We start from the raw sequence: 22,503 nt of genomic DNA on the forward strand, positions 1-22,503 counted from the left end.
CTGCAGTACAGGTGTCAAGGGGTTAAAATCAAGGTATCAGCAAGCTGCTTTTGATTCAGGGGGCTCTACAGAAAAATCCATTTCCTGCTGGTTTGGGTTGTTCACAGGATTTAGCTCTTCCTGGCCATAAAACCCGGTCCCCCCCTTTCTTGCTGCCTGTAAGCTGAGGGCACTTCCCAGCTTCTAGGGGTTACCTCAATTTTTGACTCATGGCTCCCTTCCTCCATCTTCAAAGTCAATAATGGCTTTGAATGACTCCTCATATTGCTCCTCTCTCACCCATCCTTTTGGTTTCCTCTTCTACCTTTAAGGACTCGTGATTAAATTGGGCTCACTCGGAAAATAAAGGACAGTCTGCACATCAAAGCCCTTAACTTTAAGGGCTTTGATGTGCAGACTGTCCTTTAACTTTAACCACATCTACATCCGGTAGAAGATGTTTTCTTCTATTCCTATTTTGCTGAAATTTTTTTCATGAATGAATGTTGAATTGGTCAAATGCTTTTTCCACATTTATTGAAATATCATATGGCTTTTCTCATTTGTTTTGTCAATGTGGCATATTATATTGATTGATGTTCAAATGTTTAACAACACTGCATTCCTGAGATAAGCCCCACTTGGTCATAATGTATTATCCCTTTCATATATTACTAGATGCAATTTGCTAATTTTTAAAAAATTTTTAATTGATTTAGACAGAGAGAAGGAGAGAAGGAGGGAGGGAGAGGACAAGAGAGAGGGAGAGAGAAACATCGATTTGTTGTTGCACTTACTTATGCATTCATTGGTTGATTCTTGTATGTGCCCTGACCAAGGATCAAACCCCCAACCTTGGCGTATCAGAACAATGTTCTAATCAACTGAGCTATCCAGCCAGGACAATTTGCTACTTTTAAAAAATATATCTTTCTGTTTTCTTTTTATATAATGTCACTATTAGGCTTTAGTATCAGGGTTGTGCTGGCTTTATTATAAAACAAGTGCTTTTGAAACACTTTATTGAAATATGTACTTTATGATGTAATATTGAGCAAAGACCGCAGAATAATATGCATCATATAAATGAATATACATGCAGATGTTAATATACAAAAAATAAAAACAGCAATCCTGGAAGATGAGATTATAGGTAACTATTTTATTTTTATGATATATTTTTATTGATTTCAGAGAGGAAGGGAGAGGGAGAGAGAGATAGAAACATCAATGATGAAAGAGAATTACTGATCAGCTCCTGTTGCCTCTGCAGGCCCCCACCAGCCTGAAACCTGGGTATGTGACCTGACCAGGAATTGAACCATGACCTCCTGATTCATAGGTCGATGCTCAAACACTGAGCCACGCTAGCCAGGCTATTATCTTTAATTTAAAATGTTTAGTTGAGTTTATTGGGGTGACACTGGTTAACAAAATTATATAGGCTTCAGGTGTACAATTCTGTACCACATCATCTGTATATTGTATTGTGTGTTCACCACCTCAAATCAAGTCTCCTTCCATCACCATTTATCTACTCTTTACCTCTTCTACCTCCTCTGCCCCTCCCTTTACCTCTGGCAATCATTATACTGTGTCTATGTTTTAAAAATTTTTTAAATAGGAAGAGCATAAAGGAAATGAGTGAGAGGAGCATTTGCTTCAAACTGGTTATCTCTACAGGGAAATTTCCTGGAAAAAAAATATCATAAAAGATGATCTGAGGATAATACCTAATCTCATTTTGACCACATATATTTTATGAACACTTTCATGCGTTTAGATTTTTGACCAATATAAATATGTCATCTATTTGAAAATTAAATTAATCAAGAACTAAAAATAGAGGCTAGTCATTAAATTGAACTTTTATTGATTAAAATCTGATGACATATTGAAATAAGAGCAAACAAAAAATTGAATCTCACTGTGGTATACTGTAGGAGTCATCGGTCCAAAATTAGAAAACCTAGGACCTGCTTCTAAGTTCCCTATTAAACTCTGTTCTCTTCAGCAAATAGCTATCTCTGGGTCTCTGATTTCTTATTTGTAAGTAAGTTTATTAGACCAAAGTATCTCAAATGCTATTTCTTGCTATAAGTTTCTATAATGCTGAAAAAAGAATTCAAGGCAATGTTAGGTTCCCATGAAAACAAAATTTCAAATATATTAATTGGACTATCTTAAGTGCCAAATAATCAAGGAAAAGAGCCAGACAGACCAATACTTGAAATAAACCAAAGTTCTGCCATGCTGAGTGTGGTGGTTTTTAAAAGATGAAAAATGTTTTAAGCCAACAGATCTTTCTTGTTTTAATGTCCTTGTATAATCTTCAGAAGATTTTCATTACACAATCACCAAAACAAAGTCAACTTTAAAAAGCCAAAGTGTTGCTTTGGCTCCATATTATCCCAAGAACTTTCCACCATCTGGCTGAAAATGTCCTAGAACAAACTACTGTTGGAGCAAGTTATTAATTTCATGTGAAGAAAAAAAAGACAGGCGCCATGACCTTGCCCTGCTCCGCTGGGGCAGAGTGGAACATTTGGATAAAGACAAAAGCCTTCATGAAATGGGTGTTAGTGTTGGCGAAGGGCAAAGTCAATGAACACAGAGGAAAAAAACATCCTCCTCTAACTTACTACTGGAGGAGAAACGGGACAGCACTGAAAGTGGAACACAAGTTTAACAAAAACAACTAACAAGTTCAAAGGATTAATACCTAAATTCAGAAATATCACTGACTTGCCAACATGGAGAGTCTAAAAGTAAAATATAAGGAAAGATTAAAAAGTGGTATAGTATATTACAGATACTGCCAATAGCAGTGATGGCTAGTTTTAAAAGTCAGCAACATCAAAGACATGGTAACACAACTCATTTAAAATAAGTCTTATCAGTGCGACAGACGGTGCCTGGAGTTAGGAGTAAAAAGACATGATGTTAGTCTCAGAACTGTCACTTGTTACCTCTACTGGCCACCTTAACTGTCAACTTCATTATTTGTAAAAATTAAGGGAGTGGTGAAATAAACTCAAATATCCACTCTATGTTTTCATGGTTTCTCAGAAAACCAATACTATATATTTAACAATGGAGCAAATGTATAAAATATAGCCACAAATTTTCTTGAAAGAAAGTTCAACCACCAAAAAGAGCTCTTAAAAATAGTCTTTAAAAAAAGCAAAAATTAATATTGATTGATAAGATGGATATATAATAGCTAAGAAAATATACCAAAGCAGATATGTGGTTATCCAAAATGCAATCATACCAACTTAAAATGTTGCATTCATAAAACAAGAAACAATGAGTAATAAAAAGCTCTCAGTAATTAAAAATGATTGTTAAACCTTTATATAAAGTTAGAAATGGCTTTTAAATATATGAAGAGATATTCAACCTCACTTGTAATGAGAAAATGCATATAAGAATCACAGTCTGATTTCCATTTTTAACTTACAAAAAAAATTATAATACACAATATTTGCAAGGGTCATTGAAATGGATTTGTTGGAAGTATAATTTGTATAATCTCTGTAGGAGACATTATCATACTTCATCAAATTTTAAAATGTACACACTTAACTTCGACTTTAGATTTATACGATGACTATATATGTATACATGCATAAAGTGAATTTATGTGTATGTAGTATATCCAGACAATGGAATATTATTCAGTGCTAAAAAGAAATGAGCTATTAAGCCATTAACATAGAGTTGACTTAAATATATATTTATTGCTAAAAGAATAAAGCCAATCTGAAAAGACTACATATGCATGATTGACAACTACATGACATCCTAGAAAAGGCAAAACTAGAGACAGTAAAAGGATCAGTGGTGGTCAGGGTTGAGAGATGGGGGGTCAGATGGAGGAGAGAACCGGTAGAGCACAGGATTTTCAGAGAGCAAAACTACTCTTATGATACCACTAGAGGCCCAGCGCGCAAAATCGCACGAGACCCAGACCTGCCGTGCATGAGGAGCTCGCCACCTAGGCGCCATACGAGCCGCAGGCCCCCCCTCGGTCCCAAGTGGCTCGCAGACCAGGGTGAGGGACTGAGAGGTGCTCTAGGCACCTTCTGGTGACTGGTTGTTTGGTTGTTACAGCATCCCAGCATGATGGCCCCGGGCCTTTGATAATATAGATAATGGTGGATACATGTCATTATACATTGTCAAACCCATAGAATGTACAACATTATTCACAGATGACATGGTCTTGTACAAAGAAAGCCCTAAAGACTCCACCAAAATATTACTAAATTTAATAAATAAATTCAGCAAAAGTGACAGGTTACAAAATTAACATCCAGAAATCGATGACATTTTTATACACCAATAATGAACCCTCAGAAAGAGAAAAAAGCAAACAAAAACCCCACATAATCACATTATCCATTGCTACAATAATAATAAGATACCTAAAAATAAATTTAATCCAAGAGGTAAAACACCTCTACCTGGAAAACTATAGGACATTGAAAAGAGGGGCCCAGCAGGTGTGGCTCAGTGGTTGAGCATCAACTTATGAACCAGAAGGTCTCAGTTTGATTCCCGGGCAGGACATATACCCAGGTCGTAGGTTCAATCTCTAGTGTGGGGCACATAGGAGGCAGCCAATCAATGATTCTCTGTCACCACTGATGTTTGTATCTCTCTCCTTCTGCCTTCCTCTCGGAAATCAAAATATGTAAATACATATTAAAAATGGGCAAAGAACTTGAATAGACATTTCTCCGAAGAGGACATACACATGGTAAAGAGACATATGAAAAAATGCTCAAAGTCACTAATCAGAGAGATGCAAATTAAAATGACGATGACCTCACAGCTGTCAGAATGTCTACCATCAACAAATCAACAAGTGACAGTGAGGCTACGATGTGGAGAAAAGGGGACCCTAGTCCGTTGCTGATGAGAATGCAGATTGGTGCAAACAGTGCGGAGTTTCCTCAAAAAAATTAAATATGGAACTGCTATTTGAACCAGCAATCCCACTTCTAGGAATATATCCTAAGAATCCTAAAACACCAATCAGAAAAAATATATGCATCCCCATGTTCATGGCAGCGTTATTTGGAATAGCTAAGATGTAGAAACAGTCCAAGTGCCCATTACAGTAGATGAGTGGGTAAAAAAGCTGTGGTACATTTCTATAATGGAATACTACCCAGCTTTAAAAAAAGAAGGTTCTCTTACCCTTTGCCACAGCATGGATGGACCTGGAGGTTATTATGCTAAGCGAAATGAGCTAGTCAGAGTAAGACAAGTATCATGTGATCTCACTTATATGTGGAATCTAATTAACAAAATATACTGATGAACAAAATAGGTCCAGAGGCATGGATGCATGGAACAGACTGACAGATCTCAGAGGGAATGGGAGTGAGGGGGCAGAAAAAGATTAATCAAAAAACTTATATCTACACTAATAAAAGAGAAAAATGCTAATTGGCTGTACCTTCACTATGCCCACAGCCAATCAGAGCAAGTATGCAAATTAACCCAACAAAGACGGTGGTTAATTTGCATACGACCAGGGAGGGAGGAGTGAAGACTGAGTACAGCTTAGAAGGAAGAGGGAGGAAAAGTGGAAAGCAAGGTGGCTGCCAAAGGGAAAGGGCAGACAGGGGTGGGGCGGCGAGCACACAGTAGCCACAATGGCAGTGGCAACGGTGGGTAGGGCTGGGCAGGGTGGGCGGCTGCTTGCAGGAATCTTTATTTATTTATTTGTTTGTTTGTTTGTTTGTTTATTTGCCTAAGTGACTGTTCCACTGTTACAACCAAACAACCAACCAGTCAAACAGTAGTTGTGATGTGCACTGACCACCAAGGGGAAGACGCTCAACACAAGAGCTGCCCCCTAGTGGTCAGTGCGCTCCCACACCCAACCTCCCATGGTGGGCTAACCTCCTGCAGTTCCCCCCCTAAGCCGATAGGGACTGGGTGAGATGGCCCCAATCAGCCCATATAGCTGGCCAGGCCGAGGGACCCATCCATACATGAATTTGTGCACCATATATATATATGTATGTATGTGTGTGTGTGTATATATATATATATATATATATATATATATATATATCCATCCCATGGACATAGACAATAGTGTGGCAAAGGTCTCTGGAGTGGGGCAGGGGCTTGGTGGAGGGCAGTAAGGGGGCAGGGAAATGGGAGACATATAATACTGTAAAAAATAAAATAAAAAGATACAGTAGTTGGTAGAAACTGGCTGAAGGGTTAAAGTAATTAAGTAATTAAATAAGTAAATAAGTAAATAAATGAAAGTTAGGATCATTAGTAATTAAATAAGTAAATAAGTAAATAAATGAAAGTTAGGATCAAAAAGAATAGAACAATGAATGCATAAATAAGTGGAACAAATCAATGTTTCTCTCTCCCTTCCTCTATCTAAAAATAAATTTTAAAAGAAGAATGAGCACTGTTAATGCCTGGTGTTCTCGAAAGCTGAGATGGCAGCCAAGCACCCACTCTCTGGGAATGTAGGGCTGCTACTGATCACATGGCACCTGTGAGCTACACCTCAGTGATGCTTATGTATGTACCTGTGGCCTGTTATTACATCAAAGGCCCAGAAGAACCTCATTTCCCACTTTCTTTGAAGACCACGTTGAGGTGAAGAGGAACACGGAAAGCAATTCCTAAGATCTCTAAGAGGACATGAGAGTAAAATCTGCAGTAAAATCAGACCTTCAAACCTCAGAGGGAAAGTAGGGAAGGGTGGAGGTAAGGGGGAGAGATCAACCAAAGAACTTGTGTGCATCCATATGGGCCTAACCAGTGGCCATGGACAACAGGGGGGTGGAGGCATATTTGGGGATGTGTTTAGGATGGGAATGGGGGGATGAGTACAATTATGTGATACCATAATCAAAAATAATAATAATAATAAATTTAAAAAATTTTTAAAAAGAATTAAGTTAGCTCCAGCTGGTTTGGCTCAGAGGACAGAGCGTCTGCTTGTGGACAGAAGAGTCCTGGGTTCGATTCTGACCAAGAGCACATGTCCAGGTTTTGGGCTCAATCCCCACGGAACGCGCAGGAGGCAGCCAATCAATGATTCTTTCTCATCATTGGTGTTTATCTCTCTCCCTCTCCCTTCCTCTCTCAAATCAATAAGTATATATTTTTTAAAAAGAGTGTGGCTACTTAAGTTAAAAAAAAGAATTAATTTATATAGGTGGCATAAAAAAGAAAAAGAAAAAATCAACTATTTGTTGGTAGAATTAAATTCACAGCTCCATATTTTGCTATTCGTGTATTAATAATAGTAAAAGAGATTACCAAAAGCATTCTATACCAGTTTTGCTTTTTAAAAAGTAAAAATTCTTTTAAAGTAGAAGGGCAAGTTTACAGGGCTGAACTATGTAAGAATCCTCAAGTGGCCTTAGGAAAGTCACTTCCCCTTTCTCCACTTCAATGACATGTTCAAAATGAAAGGGCTAGAAAAAGGTTTTTTAAAAGTTTAATTTTAGTTCTAAAAATCCACTTTCAAGCTAAAAAGCTATTCTGAACTTAATATAAAAACAAAACAAAACACTGTGATGGTACATTACAACACCGTTGTTTTTAATCCGGTGCTTGTAATGTCATAAATGCCTAATCCCACCAGAAAGCTATAGGAGATGTTCACCTGGCAGCACTTACAGTTTCCATGCTGACAGGCTTCAGCCCCGCCCGCCTGGGCTGCACTGGGAGAAGGACACGGGCATCGACACTCAGAGCTGCAGGAAAGCACTTCCCCATCAGCGAGGCCTTCCGTGCCAGCCATGGGTCCCTGCAGGTTGTTCACTCTCTCCAACAACTTGCAGGTCTCCGAAAGGAGACTATGGCTCTTCAGGTTCTTAAACTGCGTACTCAGTGTTAGCACCAAACGTTTTCCATATTCGACTTTTCCACAGTATGACATCTAAGCCAAACCCATTAGTCTAAGGGTTGAATCAATGTGCATTTGATATAATTTTATTACATTTCAATAATCTTGTGGATAAAGAGAATTTCATAAAGATTCTTAATCAGTTTTATCCTCCCCCAAATACTTCCAAATGTATTTTAGAGAAGTAGCTCTAAAAATATATTGTTCTTTTATATCCTAACTAGAGGCCCGTTGCAAAATATTCGTGCAAGAATAAGCCTTCCTTCCCCTTGCTTCACTCCCAGCTGCCCGGGATCTGGCTAGTCCCTGCTCCCCCACCCGCCCAGGAGCCCGCAAGTCCTCACTTCTGTCTGGAGTACCGCTCCAGTAACTCCCTCCACCGCCCCCCTTCCCCTCATAGCCTACATATGCAAATTGACCTCCATCTTTGTTGGGTTAATTTACATGCTCACTCTGATTGGCTGTGGGCACAGCAGAGTGATGGTTAATTTGCATGTTTCTCTTTTATTACATAAAATAAACAGGGAACTCTAAACACAATTAAACCTTTACTCCTGCTAACATTCAAGTCGACGCCATCAAAAAACATAGCTTCCCAGCCCTAATTTCCCACAAACCCTCTGCTCTAATCAAACTACTGCCGTGTTCTTAATGTTCACACCTAAGAGAGACCTTTCAGCCTCTTTAATGACCCAGCCACTGCTAGTCACTGAGGCAGGAAATGACTGTAGCATTCAACTACTCCTCTTACTGGGCTACCTTTCTATGTATCTATCTATCCCTAAGCTCTTCAAAAGCCACTCCTTTCCTTGCCCAGGGCCTAGTACAGCACACACACACAGTATATTCACAATATATGTTTTTGAGGATGAACTCAATAAAAAAGAAAGTATATTATGAAGGGATAATCTGGAGACTACTGAGACATTAGCTAATTGTCCCTAAAATGTCCCACACTAGTCAGCATTTCCTTAAACATTGTTATATATTATTTCTCAAATGTTTCAGCCCCTTTCTACTACTAATGTCTATAAGACATTGAATTTTTATAATTACCAACTGCAAAGGGCTTTGAGCCAGTATACCTATAATGGAACATGCTTTAGCACAATGTAGACAGGATGCTGGGAAACAAACAAAATGCTTTAAGCACACTGAATAAGTTGTGTCCCTACTGATTTACTGATTCAACAAAAAAATTTTTGAGAATTAGGCAAACCAGAGTACTAGTGACATAGCAATGAGCAAAATAAATGTGGACACAAGAAAAATCTTTGTTTTCATGGAACTCACATTCCAATTTTTTAAAAATATATTTTATTGATTTTTTACAGAGAGAAAGGGAGAGGGATAGAGAGTTAGAAACATCGATGAGAGAGAAACATTGATGAGAGAGAAACATCGATGAGAAACATCGATCCGCTGCTTCCTGCACACCCCCTACTGGGGATGTGCCCGTAACCAAGGTACATGCCCTTGACTGGAATCGAACCTGGGACCCTTCAGTCCACAGGCTGATGCTCTATCCACTGAGCCAAACCTATTATAGCTCACATTTCAATTTTATTTGAGAAATAAAAGTAAGAGAAAGGCCGAAACCGGTTTGGCTCAGTGGTAGAGTGTCAGCCTGTGGACTGAAAGGTCCCGGGTTCGATTCTGGTCAGGGGCATGTACATTGGTTGTGGGCACATCCCCGATAGGGGGTGTGCAAGAGGCGGCTGGTCGATGTTTCTCTCTCATCGACATTTCTGGCTCTCTCTCTCTCCCCCTTCCTCTTTGTAAAAAATCAATAAAATATATTTAAAAAATAAAAAAAAGAGAAAGAACAGATAATATGAAAAGTAGAGATGACTATTCAGACAAAAGATAAAGCATGATAAAAGGACAGAGAGTGAGAGGGGTGCTATTTTGGGGAGGGCAAAGCAGCACTTTCTAAGAAGCAGACCTTTGAGTGAAAGAAGCTTGAAAGGCATATGGTCAGGACATAAGTCTACAGATATCTGAGAGGAGATATTCAAGGGAAAATAAGAAGAAAGGGCAAAGGCCTCGGAGGCTGGAGGAAATTGGCAGGTTCCAAATTAGCAAGGACACCAGCGTGGCTGAAATCGAATGAGTGGTGCGACAGGGTTAACAGATAACCTCTGCACTGGACAGAAATAGACTCACACCGGAAAAGGCCGGGAAGGCAAGCAATTATGAAAATCTCATCTTTGCCAGTACTTAACTTACGAAAAAACTGGGTAAGGTTTCCTAGATTAAATTATAACGTAAAAATCTGCAAATGAGGGCCAGGCTAGAATGAAGCAGCCCCAGTTCTCAATGACTGTTCACAGGCGGATGAAGGAGAACCCACCAATGGACCCCAGAGGAGTCCTGGCCTGGGGCCAACAGAAAGGCCCACTCTGAGCCGATGTCACAGGGACCTGTCCAGAGTGGTGGCACCAGAGGAAAGAAGGAGGGCCTGTTCTTGACAAGGGCATCGTCATTTACAACAGCGACAGCTTTGGAAAAACTACAGCAACAAAAACAGACAAAAAGACATAAAAGGGGGAAAACACCCAGTTCTAGTCACCAAAATAACTTCTATTTCATAATTAAAAAGCATCACAAACAGTTTCCAAACTATAAGTTTGGGGTCCATACAATCTAACTGTTTCTGATGCTAGGACCTCACTTAACCTCCACTGATGGAGTCCCAGGGTCTCAACCATTACAGTAACACTCTGTCACTCTAAGTGTTCTGCTTTCAGCTCTGTCCTTCCAACCGCCTTCTTCTTATGATCCCCTCTCAGGGTCTTGAGAAGATACCTTTATCTTACTTTATTCCTTTCCCACTCACTTCCTTGAAGTCTAATAATTATAGAGAAGGCTTTATTTTTGGAAGACATTTCAATTTGAATGGATCAACCCAATATAGAATAAAAAATGTCAAATCATAAGCCCATGCATGACTTAATCTTTACTTTAAATATATAAATGCTGAGAGGAGTTTAAGGAAGAAATTCTGTAAGATGGGCAATTTTAATCTCACTGAAGATTAACCACCTCAGAGAATTAATATTTTATCAAGAAATCCAAACTGCAAAGCAGAATTGACTTTAAAGTCAATTTTCATCACAAATTATTCCTTTAAGTTCTGGGAGTTTAGGGACCCTGTTAGTAATAGAGTATAATTTAAAATTCTAAATATCTACGATCTCTAAATATAAAGATCTCTAAATATCTACGCTCTCAATAATCACTTGCCTTCAATATTAACAAAATGATGTCACAGTAAGCTAGCTCAGAATTGCCCTCGGTGGCCAAGAGAACTGGATTCCTCTTGCTGTGCACCTGCTGGCACAGCACTGGCGTGCCAATGTTAACGCGGAAGTTTATAATGAGACTGCTGATGCTCAGGTGAGAGCATCCTGGTTCCCCTATGTTAATATTCCTCCTTAAATTATAAGCTGATCTGTAACGCTGCACTATAGTTACAGTAGATGAAACACTGAAAGAGTAGTTTGGTTTCACATGGAAACAGTTACCAAGACAAACCTTGGAGGATGGAGTTCCAAGAATATTAAATCATAAGAAATTGTTTCAGCAGCTGGTTAAAGCTGAGTGTACATGACACAAGACATCTGGTTGTCTGTGCATTTTCAGTTCATTTAAAAAGTATAAACACATTAAAACACTGAAATGTTTGATATATTACAACACTGTCTGCTTGCTCCCCAAGAGTGTTTAAGTGGCTGGTCTAGTCATTGTACTCATGGCCTATTTACTAGCTAAAGGGATTTACCATTTCCATCCCCCTTAACTTCAAGATATATTATCAACAAAGGAAAAAAAGTATTCATTTAGAAGATATTACTGGTATTTGTAAGCACATAATGTAATAGAGGTAGTGCTATTTCTAAAATTAAATCAGGAACACATGAAGCATCACACATACTATGACAAGTAAACAGCAGATAACGTGCTCTCCCTCCCACAATGTGACAATATGTAACAGAAACATAACTACAGCGGCTTAACCAAAATAAGGGTTTATTTGTTTCATTCAAGAAGAAATCCAAAGGTAAGTGATCTAGGGGTGGTGTAATAGTTCCGTAATGTCACCAATATCCCATGTTCCCGGGACACTGTTCTTTGCGTGCTGCAGTCATCATCAAGCTTTTAAGACGCCTAAATGCTGCCTCCACATTCCAGGAAGGAAGAGAAGAAGAATAAAGAGCAAAAAGCTGGAGGTAAGTGCTCTACAAGCTTACATCTCCCGCTTACATAATATTGGCCCAAACTCACAGGGCCACATATCAGGCACATTCAATTCCCAGCGTGCCTAAAAACCAAGCTGGGCATACACTGTCCCCCCAAACAATACTGGAGATCTGTTAGAAAGGAGGCTGAGAAAAGGACATTGGCAGCTAATAGTGTGTCCGTCACAAGAGCTCATCATGAATGGGCCCTGCCTTCCAAGCTGTACAAACTCCAAACCACAACAGGGTTTGGTGAATCCCACTTCTAAATCTACATTACAATTCTGGATGCGGCACTTATGCACAACAGAGGCCAGGAGCCCATTTTCCACAAATACCTGTCTTTCCAACGATATCCCCATGTAGATTAGATTCTATGATGATAAATCTTAAAATCTACTTATTTAAAAAATAATTTCTTTAAAATATGCATTCTCAACAGAAACGATATGACCCCTTCCTGACCCCCCTCCCCCAAGAGAATAAAAATTAGTTCTCTGAGGTGAAAAAGTCAGATATTATAGTGATTCATGGTGCTTCAAGGGGGGGGGGGGCAATTAAGAAAAAGTCTAAAAGGGTTCCTCAAAGAAGCAATTTTTAAAAAGGTTGACAGTAACTGCTTTAAAAATAACAAACATTTTGAATCATGCTGGAATGGTATTCGATTGCAGTGACAGAAATCCATTACCATAAACAATTAAGGGTCTATTTTTCTCACATGAGAAGTCCAGAGGTGAGAGGGGTTGGATGGACTAGCAGTTGATGACTTTGGTTTAGCAGCTAAATGACATCAAAGCAGACTTTTCAGTGATTCTCTTGGCTCATGGTGCCAAGATGGCCACATAATTCAAAGCACCATGTTCACATTGTAGACAGCAGGAAAGAGGGCTGTCAATAAGAGAAAGATAGGACTCCTGGTGGAGCCAGGTCCCCTGAAAGAGCTTTACTCATACTTTCATGGAGAACTTCTCCCTACATCTCAATGACCACATCTACCTTCAAGAAAAGATACACATGAAAATCCCAAACTGGCCGTTAATAAAAGCCGGACATAAGAAAGAAGGGGAGGACATAACAAATAATGGATGAACAACTAGCTGCACCTACCACATACGAATTTGTTTCAGACAAATTCTTAAACCCTTGTTAACAGAGATTGTTAAGTTCATTTATTACAGAGATTAATGTAATTCTGTGCTTACCATATGCTTAGTATTGTTAACAACTTAAAATTGTTTTGATGATAGTCAGAGTTTAAATATTACTAGGCAAGAGAGATGAAAGAACTCCATGAATGTACTACCCTTAAAAGGCATACATGAAAGTTCTACACTAGGACCCACAAACCCTTCATCATCACCCATTACCATCTTCCCTACACAAAGAAGACAGAACAAACTCCAATGTAGCCAGAACTTACATGAGTGGAATATCAGTGATTAACTGCATCAAACAGCAGACTAATTCTTCCAAAAGATCTTCTGAGTCAGAACCTGGTAAGATACACAAAAAGTTTGTTAACAAAGTATAAAATAGAATGGAACTATTTAGAAGTTCAGTTTTCATTCCTAATGAGAATAAGAATAATTATTACATACACTCAGACATTAACGCTGATCGTTGAGTAAAACCGAAATCATAAGTTAGCATCGATTATGATTTCCATCTATAGAGGAATTTTGAACACTATCAATTACACATTTTTTAACATTTGAAGGTAACTATGACTTCTGTAGGCCAGTAGCCAAATATATAAAACATGAAAAAGCAAGCTGCTCCTAGCTGGGGCTTTGTTTGAATCAGGAGTAGATTTAAACCCCTCAGCCCCCTAAACAACGGGCCTTGCCCTTGATCTTCTTTTCTGAACCTGTGGGGACTCCACAGATGACATTCTGAAACCAAGTAAGAGGCCAGACATCTACCTCTTTCACAGACAGAAAGCCAAAGGTAAAAGGGATTTCCAAGTCCTATGAACAAGTGGCAAAGACAGGTTACAAATTACCCTCCCAGTGGAAATGCTCCTCTGAGTGACTTCTGGCTTTGGACAACACTGAGACACCTACTCTTTCCTCCCCAGCTCCTAGGACACCTTATTGCTAACCTACCTCTCACTCTATTCATTCCCAGTATCCACGTCCTCAGATTGCCCTTCGACTACTGGTCCACTGCCCAGAGTGCCACCATTGGCTTCCTTCTCCTCATCTCGCTCCCTAGGATCTCCTTTATCAGTCATCACTTGTATGCTGGCGACTCCTACAGTTTTCCTCTTGTCTCTCCACTGAACGTCATCTTTATATCCAATTGTCTGCGGGCCATCTCCACCTAGATGCATCACCAGTACGCTAGCTCAATAAGTTCAAAACTGAACTCGTTTGCCCCAACACCTCACATCCATGTACCTGTTCTTTATTCTCCTTTTCAGTGACTACATCAGTTAACCCAAACCAAAACACAGGCTATTCTCTCTGTTATTCATCTCAAGGTCCTATAAATTACAGTCACCTCTTTGTTATTTACTCTTTTCTTCATTTCCTGCCATGCCTTTGTTCATTATTGCATGCTCTCAGTTCAGTTAAACAAGTTTATTAAATTAAAACTCCTAATCTTCTTTAAACCTTCCTACTAGTATTCCTATAAATTTACTCCTCTCCACAATCCAAACTTCAGATTATCATAAAGACCTAACTACAGTCCATCCTTCCATTCTCCTGCCTTAGACCTTTATAATTGCTTTAAACTGATTATGAATCAGAAAGAACTCCAAGCTCCAAAGTACAGCATGCCAGACCCTTTGAGATACAGGCCCTGCATCCCTTTCTACATTTATCTCTCACCATTATTCCTTTCACAATTTATATTCCAGCAAAATCAAACTACCTACTACATGCCACTTTATGCCTCCTCAATAACATTCTGCCTGAAATACCCTCCAACAATAAAAATATAATTTTTTAAAAAGAGCTAATCTTTATCATTCCTGAACCATCCTAAATCTTCATTTCCTCTATAAAACACAACTCTTTTTCCTCCCCTTGAACAAAAATAATAATCTAGGTTGCATCTATGCCTTGTTCATATGTCTTTCACTGCATAATTTGGTTACATTGTATCATAATTCTTCTCTACATGTAAGCAGGCTTCTATTGGACTCTATTTCTCAAGGATAATGACTAAGAGCTTGGCATGTGATGTATACTCAATACATGTTTGCTCAACTGAACCCAGCTGTCTAAGTATAAATCTAATGGTTATTTCCAAAGGCATCAAAGCACTTGGAGTCTTGAAAAAATTTAGCAATTCTTTTTTTCTAGACCACAATCACCTTAGTAGTCAGGAATTATGAAGAAACCCCTTCCTGCCTTGCCATAAATAGAACTGGCTCAGTAACCCTCTGCGAGGTGAGTGCCAAGCTTGAAGAGAACATTAAGTCACAATGAACACACCAATCAAGGCTAAGAAGAATACACAGCAAGAATCAAGTTCAATAACCACATTAAATCTCACTCTAAAAGAGATAGGCTTATTAGCTCAATGAGTGAAGGAAGTAAAACAAGGAAATAAGTAACATTTGTCTCTGAGGTTACATAATAAGTAGATCTAACTAAAATCCTCCTCATTGTCAAAGCTGTCCAACATAACCCACGTGAATTAACAACCTATTCCAACAAGCTCATTTGCTGTCATATAATACATATTCAATATATGTTTGTTAAACCATCATTCCCTGACTCATCCTGCAGAATGTATTGACCCAGACCCAAGAAGAACATCTAAAATCTTCACTGATTCCTTACAGAACATTTCAGACCAAATGAATTGGACAGTTTAATAACATACCTTTATTTAACCAAGCAGCCAGCAGTGTTTTAATTACAGAAACAAGCACTCAGAACCCACAGATGGTGCCTGATTGTTCTATTTTCCTTCCAGGGGTGTAAACCCAGATTTTTAAATCTTAACATGGTGACAAGAACACTCTATCCAGTTCTATGTGCCATCTAAATAATAACCTTGGTCAAGTTTACAGCTGGGTCAATTAAGGAATATATTCACAGCTTTGTTATCAATTTATCATAATAAAAAATATTTCATACACATAAAATGTAACATATCAAGGCCAAAGCTCTAACAAAAGACACGAATAAAGAATTTCCAGCTGAAATCTGACAACTTCCATTTACTTTAAGAAAGTCCTGCAGAATACTATATGCTTGTTTTTGAGCTAATCTAGAAGCAAATAATTGCATATCAAGTGAAGAGTGATGAGATTTGACTGCTTACCAGGTGTGACATCAAGCAAAAGTCACTCATACTGCATTATTTTCCAAGCAGTATTTCTATCATTCAGCTTTCATATGAGGATAAATATCTTTTTAGTTCCAATAAAAATAAGTAAACATAAAGTCACCTGCCAGAAATTATAGTAACTCACTCATGCATTTCAAGAAAGATGATCTTAAAAGTCCTTGAAGTTTGAATGACCCAGTAAACTGAGGTTCTTTGAGCAAAAGACTGCAGAGATTCAGTATGTTTATTGTACTGTGAAGTTTACAACCTAGTTTTATCTCTTTAAGAGTTTTAAATTGCCTCTAAGCTGCAGTCAAGTGTTTTAGTAGTTTAAATCTTAGCTTCTGGATAAAATATTAAAATAAAATAAAATTAATTTACTAATTAATAAAATAGCTATTATTTGAGAACTCTACCCTTGAAGAGGCACTGTGTTATTTCATTCTCTTTATCCCACATTAATCCTGATAATAACTATTAAAGTGTAGGTATGATTATCATCCTTTTACAAATGAAGAAGCAAGGCCCAGAGATATTAGTTTACTTAAAGTAAGGGGCAGAGCCCAGATTTGAACCCAAATCCAGACTCCCAAAAAAGGAGAAGAAAAAAAACACCTAATAAATTATTTTTTTCTATTGTTCTATTTTTTATCTTTATTGTAGAGAGTATTACAGATGTCTCCCTGTCCCCCGCCTAATTGTCCTGCTCCACCAGTGCCTGCCTTGCCCCTATCCTGCACCACCCTATTGTCCGTGTTCAAGGGCAATGAATATATGCATATACATTCTTTGATTAATCTCTTCCCATCCCCTTTCCCTCTGAGATTCATCAGTCTGTTCCATGTTTCCATTATTTTTAAAGACCTGCTATTAAACCAAGTTGGTCGGGGGGAGGAATCCAGTCAACCATCCCATGTTTCACTGAAGACCCTAAATACAAACCCCATGGTAAGTGAGTACTATGAACCACACTAGGGAAGAAATCTGAAATACAATATATTAGTTTTACACATCCAGGTGATACATTATACATTTACCAACGCATACTGAAGTCCTTGACTTAAATATCCAAAGTAATTTCAAACAATGAGTAAATGTAAACTATTATTATCAGTATTATGCAGAACTGAAATCTCACCCCTATCTCTGGGGTTCTCTCACTCTGAAGCCATAACCCTACATCTCTGATCTCTATGAGCATCACCAGAGGAAGAAGCAAGAAAGACAAGGTGGTATCTGTGGTCCCAACAGCTCCAATAATCCATACCTGAAACTACGCTTCACTTCCTATTCTTCCTGTTTGGCACCCTCCGCTACCAAACGCTAAGATACCACACTCTCATTTTGGCCTTAGGGAGTGGACCAGAGCACAGTAGAATAATGTCATAATCCAACGTCTTTCATCAGAGTGAGAGGGGAGAGAGGGCAAAACGATTTTTAAAAACCACTCATTTGAGAAGAGAAAAAACAGTGCTGGTGGAAAACAAAGAAGTGGCCAGAAAAAAAGGAACACATGGGTCATTTAAATCAGGTTACATATAATTATTAAAAAATATAGTTACAGATAGAGAGTTAATCTTTGTTGTTTTCTTTACATTAGTAAAGTTAAGCTGTTATTTCTCAGTGCTGCCCAATACCACACGGTGCCAAATACAAGCACTAAAAAACTCAAAAAATAACAGAGCTATATTCCAATAACAGGTGAATAGTGTTCCTGAAAAATTTAGAGCAAAAATGGAAGACACATGGCTAGATTATATTTACTCTAAATATATTCAGAAAACCATTGTGAAGCTAATATTGGAATTACTATTCTATATTAAAAATCATATTTAAACTTCTAATTAGCAAATTCAAATATGCCTGTAAATATTCATCATAACTTAACGAAAAGCAAATGGACTTCCTCTTTTTAAAAAATAACATTGTCTGCTTTGAACACACTTGATACTTCCAACTCCTAAGCTTTTCCAGGGTTCTGAGTCAAGAACTAGCTTTTTTTCTAGAATTCTCCAACCCTGAAGGCATTTAGCTGTCAGTTTTCTCTGATCAGTTAGTTGGGTTCACCATTACTCAATTTTCCAACTTACAAAATGTTAACATTGTACCCCCCTTTCCTCCTCTTAAACTGAGGAATGAGTACATGACTTTTTATAAGTCCCTTACTGACTTTATTGGGGTTTCAGGAGAAAGCAAAAATAAACAGGTATGTTGAATTCACTACGCTTGAGAGCAAGCCCCACAAAATAATTTCTTGAAATAAATTTATATGGAACTCTTTTACGCCAAGGAAATGTAGTTAAGCAAGCCTTTTCCTCGGACTTGACAAGTCCCTATCCTCTCTTCTCTCCACAAAGCTGTGCTAACAGGTTACTACGCTCCGCAGGCCCACATGCCCTGCTCTCCCAGCTCTTAGCAAATGACCTGCCTGTCTTCCCCTCAGTATGTTCCCTCAATGCAAACCTGTGCTCTCCCTGAGCTGCTGATCCCAGTGGCCTCCTCTTTGGACCATCCTCTTACCTTATCTCCTCCCATCCATCCCCCTTTTTTGCTTCTATCTTCAGTCTCTGAATTGAGAATAGTTGTTTATTCTTAATTTTGCTCAACTGTTTGCAGATGGTTCTCTACTTCTGTCATTTCACCTTTCACACTACCTGTACTACTGTATATTATCTATCCCTAAACTAGGGGTGTCGAACTCAATCAGAGAAGGGGCCAAAATCTAAAATCCAGCCTAAATTGCGGGCCGAATGGTTTACTGAACAGTCATAAACTGTCATTGTGATGGAAACGCAGCGGACTGCAGTGATGACAGCGCGGTGCGGGCCACATTGCAAGGCCTGGCGGGACGGATTTGGCCCGCGGGCCTTGTGTTTGACACATGTGCCCTAAACAGTCCTTCTCACAAACCTAATTAGATATTCGCAGAAAAATGAATGTTTTCAGCTACTGCATAGTAAGGTTCCATTTTTTTCCATTTCAACAATATCTGTGCATTATACTTTCATAAACTGTAAAAAGACATTGGCAAAAAATATAAAAAAGACTTTACTATGTGATAAGAAGTCTCAAACTAACAACATGTAGGCTAAGATGAAAATAATTACATATGTCAAAAACAGCTAGTCTTTAACCTTAAAAATATATTTACAGTTGAGTTTCCTGTCGGTCCACCAGTTAAGGAAACTCAACTGTAAATAAAAAGAACAAAATGAAAAGAGCATGTATAAAAGTCTGAATTGCTAACTGTATAAAAGAGGACAGTCTGTCAGCACAGACAGAATCACCAATTATCAGACCTCACAGACGGCCCTTTCAATGACACAACCATCTTGACAATGTGGCCATGGCTGGAAAAGTGTCATTTTCACACTGATTCTACCTTAGGCCACCCAGAATGTGGCCTAAGGTACACACATGCTTCTCCAACTTGAAGATGAGCAGGGCGTGAAGGTATAGAGAGGGTACCTCAAACACATTTGGCCCCAAAACAAACACAATGTATCTCTCAAGTGCATCAATTTACTTAATGTCCCATAATGAAAAATACTTTTATATGTAAACTAGAGGCCCGGTGCACGAATTTGTGCATGGGTGGGGTCCCTTGGCCTGGCTGATGATTGGAGCCAATCGAGGCTGTCTCGCCCAGCCCTGATTAGAGCTGGCCAGCCAGGGAAAGGGGCTGCGGGAGGTTAGCCAGCTGGGGGAAGGTTAGCTGTGGAAGCACACTGACCACCAGGGGGCAGATCTTGCATTGAGCATCTGCCCCCTGCTGGTCAGTGTGCATCATAGCGACCAGTCCAACAGTTGTTCAACCGGTTGTAACTGTCACTTAGGCTTTTATATATATAGACTAGAGGCCCAGTGTACACAATTCATGCACAGGTAGGGTCTCTAGGCCTGGTCAGTGATCAAGGCTGATCCATGGGGCAACTGGCAGGGTGATGGGGGAGGGAGGCCCTCGGGACCTGTCTTGGCTGGCCTGGTGCCACAAATTTGCTGGCCCTGCCCTCTGCTGCCTCGGGTTAGGGCCTGTGGGCTGGGGACAGCTTCTGCATTGAACATCTCCCCATTGGTGGTCAGTGTGCATCATAGCAACTGGTTGTTCCACTGTTCAGTCAATTTGCAAATTAGGCTTCTATTATATAGGATAACTGATAATGTGGTTAAATAAAAGTATTAAAATTCACACAATTTTATGACATAATACAGACAAAGTGTTAAGGTTACAGTGCTGGTTGGGCTATCCTCTTAGGCTCTCTGGGAATAAATATTCACTCCATTCTTACTGCTAACACTTCCTGCAAAGATTTACAACTCCCTAAGCGAACTGTTTTGGCACTGTTGGTCCCACAAAGACAAAGCCTAGCATTAACAAAACTGACAAAACTAGCAAGACACAATTTGATTAAAAGCTCTAATTTGTTAATAAAAATTAGATAATAAAAGCCTAATATGCAAATTATCTGATATAATAAAAGCCTAATATGCAAATTGTCTCCTCAAGCAGTTCAACCAGGAGACCAGGAGTTTGACCACTCACTATGACATGTGCTGACCACCAGGGGGTGGCACAGAACACGGTGGGCGTTGGTGACATGGAAACTGGCAGCAGTGGAGGCATTGCTGGCCCCAATGGGCCCCGACAAGAACGGGACAGTGGCAGGATGATGGAGCAGGTGAGTGGGCAGTGCTAGGCCAAGGCAGGATGCCAGGCAGGGCTACGGGGCTGTGAGAGATTGGGGGCGCAAGCTGGGGCCCAACCTCCGCAGGCTACCCCAAGGGACCCCACCCATGCAGGAACTCATGCACCAGGCCTCCAGTAATATACAGTTAACAAACTTGGAAGGCTGATTATCAAACCACGAAATTAAACATATTCGTGTCTTAAAGCTCAAATCAATGTAAAAGCTCTAAGTAATAAGCAAGAACACCTAATGCAAGCAACGATGTGCTATGAAAAATAAACCCAAGAAATGCAAGACCATCACTGCCGTTGGCCTTAGAAAGAGAAGAGATAGCATGAAGGTTAGATGCAAAACACTACGTTGCCCAAATTTCATTTGTTAACAATTCCATTCTTCCCTTTTACTTTTCAGGTTGTTACTTTTAATACTAAGGAATAAAATGCGAGCAACTGATCTTAAAAACTATAAGCAAAAAAAAGAAAACTGTCAGCAATATCAAGAGAAAACAATAACCTTTTCCTGTATTTTCAGAAAAGGATGACATACATCAGAATCATAAAGCTATCCTTGAAAATGTTATTTCTGATCAAATAATCCCAAAGACATCCAGACTCAGAAACTATTGTTATATCTATGAAAGTAACCTTTAATACTTACAAAAATCATCTGATTGGTTGTCTCACTTAATAATGCATTGCCCTAGTAATGGTACTTAAACTGACATCTGTTTTCTGAAAGAAATCCCTATGATTTTTATTTTTATGTTTCATATGCATGAAATAAAAATAAAAGTTTCAATTTTACTGGCTGCCTTATTCTAAAAAAAAAAAAAGGATAAAAACAATGAGAGTCTTGGTTCTTTTAAATTAATACGTGGGGGGTGGGGGGGAAGGGTGACAGTGTCAGGTTATTTAAAAATGAAAATTATGAGAGGGCCGAAACCAGTTTGGCTCAATGGCTAGAGCGTCGGCTTGTGGACTGAAGGGTCCCAGGTTCGATTCCGGTCAAGGGCATGTACTTTGGTTGTGGGCATATCCCCTGTAGGGGGTGTGCAAGAGGCAGCTGATTGATGATTCTCTCTCATCGATGTTTCTAACTCTGTATCTCTCTCCCTTCCTCTCTGTACAAAATCAATAAAATATATTTTTTAAAAAATTATGAGAGGAAAAATAGATTTTTCAAAATTTTAATTTTATTCCTCAAATTTTGTGCTTATATGTTGTTACACATGTGATTCCCAGAACATCTTCAAAGGCAATACTTACTGTAACTGCCAGATTTTTCTTCATAAGTAAAATGAAGTTGTAATTCCTCTTCTGACATCTCACAGATAAACACTTTCAACAAATAGCAAATAATAAACAAAGCATTGTTTGTCTGCCAAATGAAGATGTGACTAAAA

The 22,503-nt window shown here is 38.9% G+C and overlaps 1 protein-coding gene across 4 annotated transcripts in view; it reads right to left on the minus strand.

Annotated features, from left to right (window-relative positions):
• The window catches only part of DYM (dymeclin), a 233,669-nt gene that overhangs the window by 169,623 nt on the left and 41,543 nt on the right, over positions 1-22,503 (minus strand). For 3 of the 4 annotated variants that reach the window (XM_036419857.2, XM_036419858.2, XM_045574528.1), the window contains exons 5-6: positions 22,367-22,497; positions 13,547-13,619 (exon numbers count right to left, since the gene is read on the minus strand). In XM_036419857.2, coding sequence (XP_036275750.1) covers positions 13,547-13,619; positions 22,367-22,497 — 204 coding nt within the window. The remainder of the gene's footprint in view (positions 1-13,546; positions 13,620-22,366; positions 22,498-22,503) is intronic. The other variant, XM_036419859.2, reaches the window with a different exon arrangement.

Source organism: Pipistrellus kuhlii, unplaced genomic scaffold (genome assembly GCF_014108245.1).
Source record: "Pipistrellus kuhlii isolate mPipKuh1 unplaced genomic scaffold, mPipKuh1.p scaffold_m20_p_6, whole genome shotgun sequence".
Lineage (NCBI taxonomy): Eukaryota > Metazoa > Chordata > Mammalia > Chiroptera > Vespertilionidae > Pipistrellus > Pipistrellus kuhlii.